General features: G+C 37.1%; 1 protein-coding gene across 1 annotated transcript in view; it reads left to right on the top strand.

Annotated features, from left to right (window-relative positions):
* The first annotated feature begins 282 nt into the window (after positions 1-282).
* Positions 283-1,215, top strand: part of LOC138025484 (uncharacterized) — a 1,682-nt gene continuing 749 nt past the window's right edge. The window contains exons 1-2 of the mRNA XM_068872685.1: positions 283-306; positions 1,020-1,181. Coding sequence (XP_068728786.1) covers positions 283-306; positions 1,020-1,181 — 186 coding nt within the window. The remainder of the gene's footprint in view (positions 307-1,019; positions 1,182-1,215) is intronic.

The raw sequence follows: 1,215 nt of genomic DNA, 5'->3' as shown, positions 1-1,215 counted from the left end.
TTAAGGTTCCATACAAACCTTTCTAAAATCATCACGGCAAATTGCCGCGAAATTAGACACAACATGAGAAGATTTATCATTCGAATTTGCGGCCTTCATACCTTCCTCAATGGCCTTATTTTTTTGTTTTTTTTGTTGAATGAATGATATCAATAAAACTATTTAAAGTAGTGGCAAAAAAAGTTGGAAATCTGTCTTTTGTTAGCAGTGCTACAGCGGTTCAAAGTCGGCCAAATCCCATACATTTACTGTAAATTTAGCTGTGTTTGCCCTCCAGACAAGATGGCGGTTAAAAAACTGTGGAAGGTTAGGGTTAGGGTTAGGGTTAGGTTAAGGTTCTATTAAAAGCAAATGATAATTGATCGGCAACTCAGTTTTACTTAAGGACTCAATTGAAGATGTTGTTTCTCCTCAGTGTGGCAATTTCAGTCCAGGCATGTCCGATGAAATGGAAGACAAACTGGGTAAGAAGTGTCATAGTGTCATACTTTTTTGGGCGTATAATTTCTTTTAATCATTCAGAGTTTTTTTGAAAAACGAATACCAGGACCCTTGAAAAATCGGTGGCATCAATCTTATTTGCCAATCCAAATTGAAATGTGGCCAACGGCAAGTTTTGTGGTTGGCAAGGATATGTTTCATTTTTCGAGATTTTTTCTTTCAAATAACTACCCCAACCCTAATACCTCTATTTTAGAAAGGCATGTGTCACATTTGGTTTTGAATCTCATTTAGGGTTCTAAAAGAAATTTTGCTGCGCGCGCCGGTGACGACACTTTTCGACTTAAATGAGTATTGATGACTAAGTCATTTGACGTCAATGTGGTGATGTGATGCAAAGCCAAGTGGAAAGCAAAATTTTTGTTGTTAAGTCGTTCTGTTTGATCTGGAATGTAAATACTATACTACAAATTTGCTGTGATTTCAGGCCATGACCTGATGGTGGGTATGGACTGTTCACTTCTGAAGATCAATCCCCTCAGTGTACTAACTAAAAATTGTTTTCGGTTATTTTGCAGTTTAACTTTCGAAGAATTGAACTCCATCGAAAAGAACTTTACACTTCGTTATCACTAGCGATGGCTTTGTTTCTTTTTGGGGCTTTGATTAATGACTTTGTTTCCATTATTAACGTGGAGAGGCCCGAAAAGTCCACTCATGAATTTACGTTTTCTATTCTGGTAAGGTAGTGAATTTGGGAAATTGCGTTTTCTC

Source organism: Montipora capricornis, chromosome 12 (assembly GCF_036669925.1).
Source record: "Montipora capricornis isolate CH-2021 chromosome 12, ASM3666992v2, whole genome shotgun sequence".
Classification (NCBI taxonomy): Eukaryota; Metazoa; Cnidaria; class Anthozoa; order Scleractinia; family Acroporidae; genus Montipora; species Montipora capricornis.
Note: the sequence above shows the minus strand (reverse complement) of the source record. Positions and strands in the feature narration are given on the sequence as shown.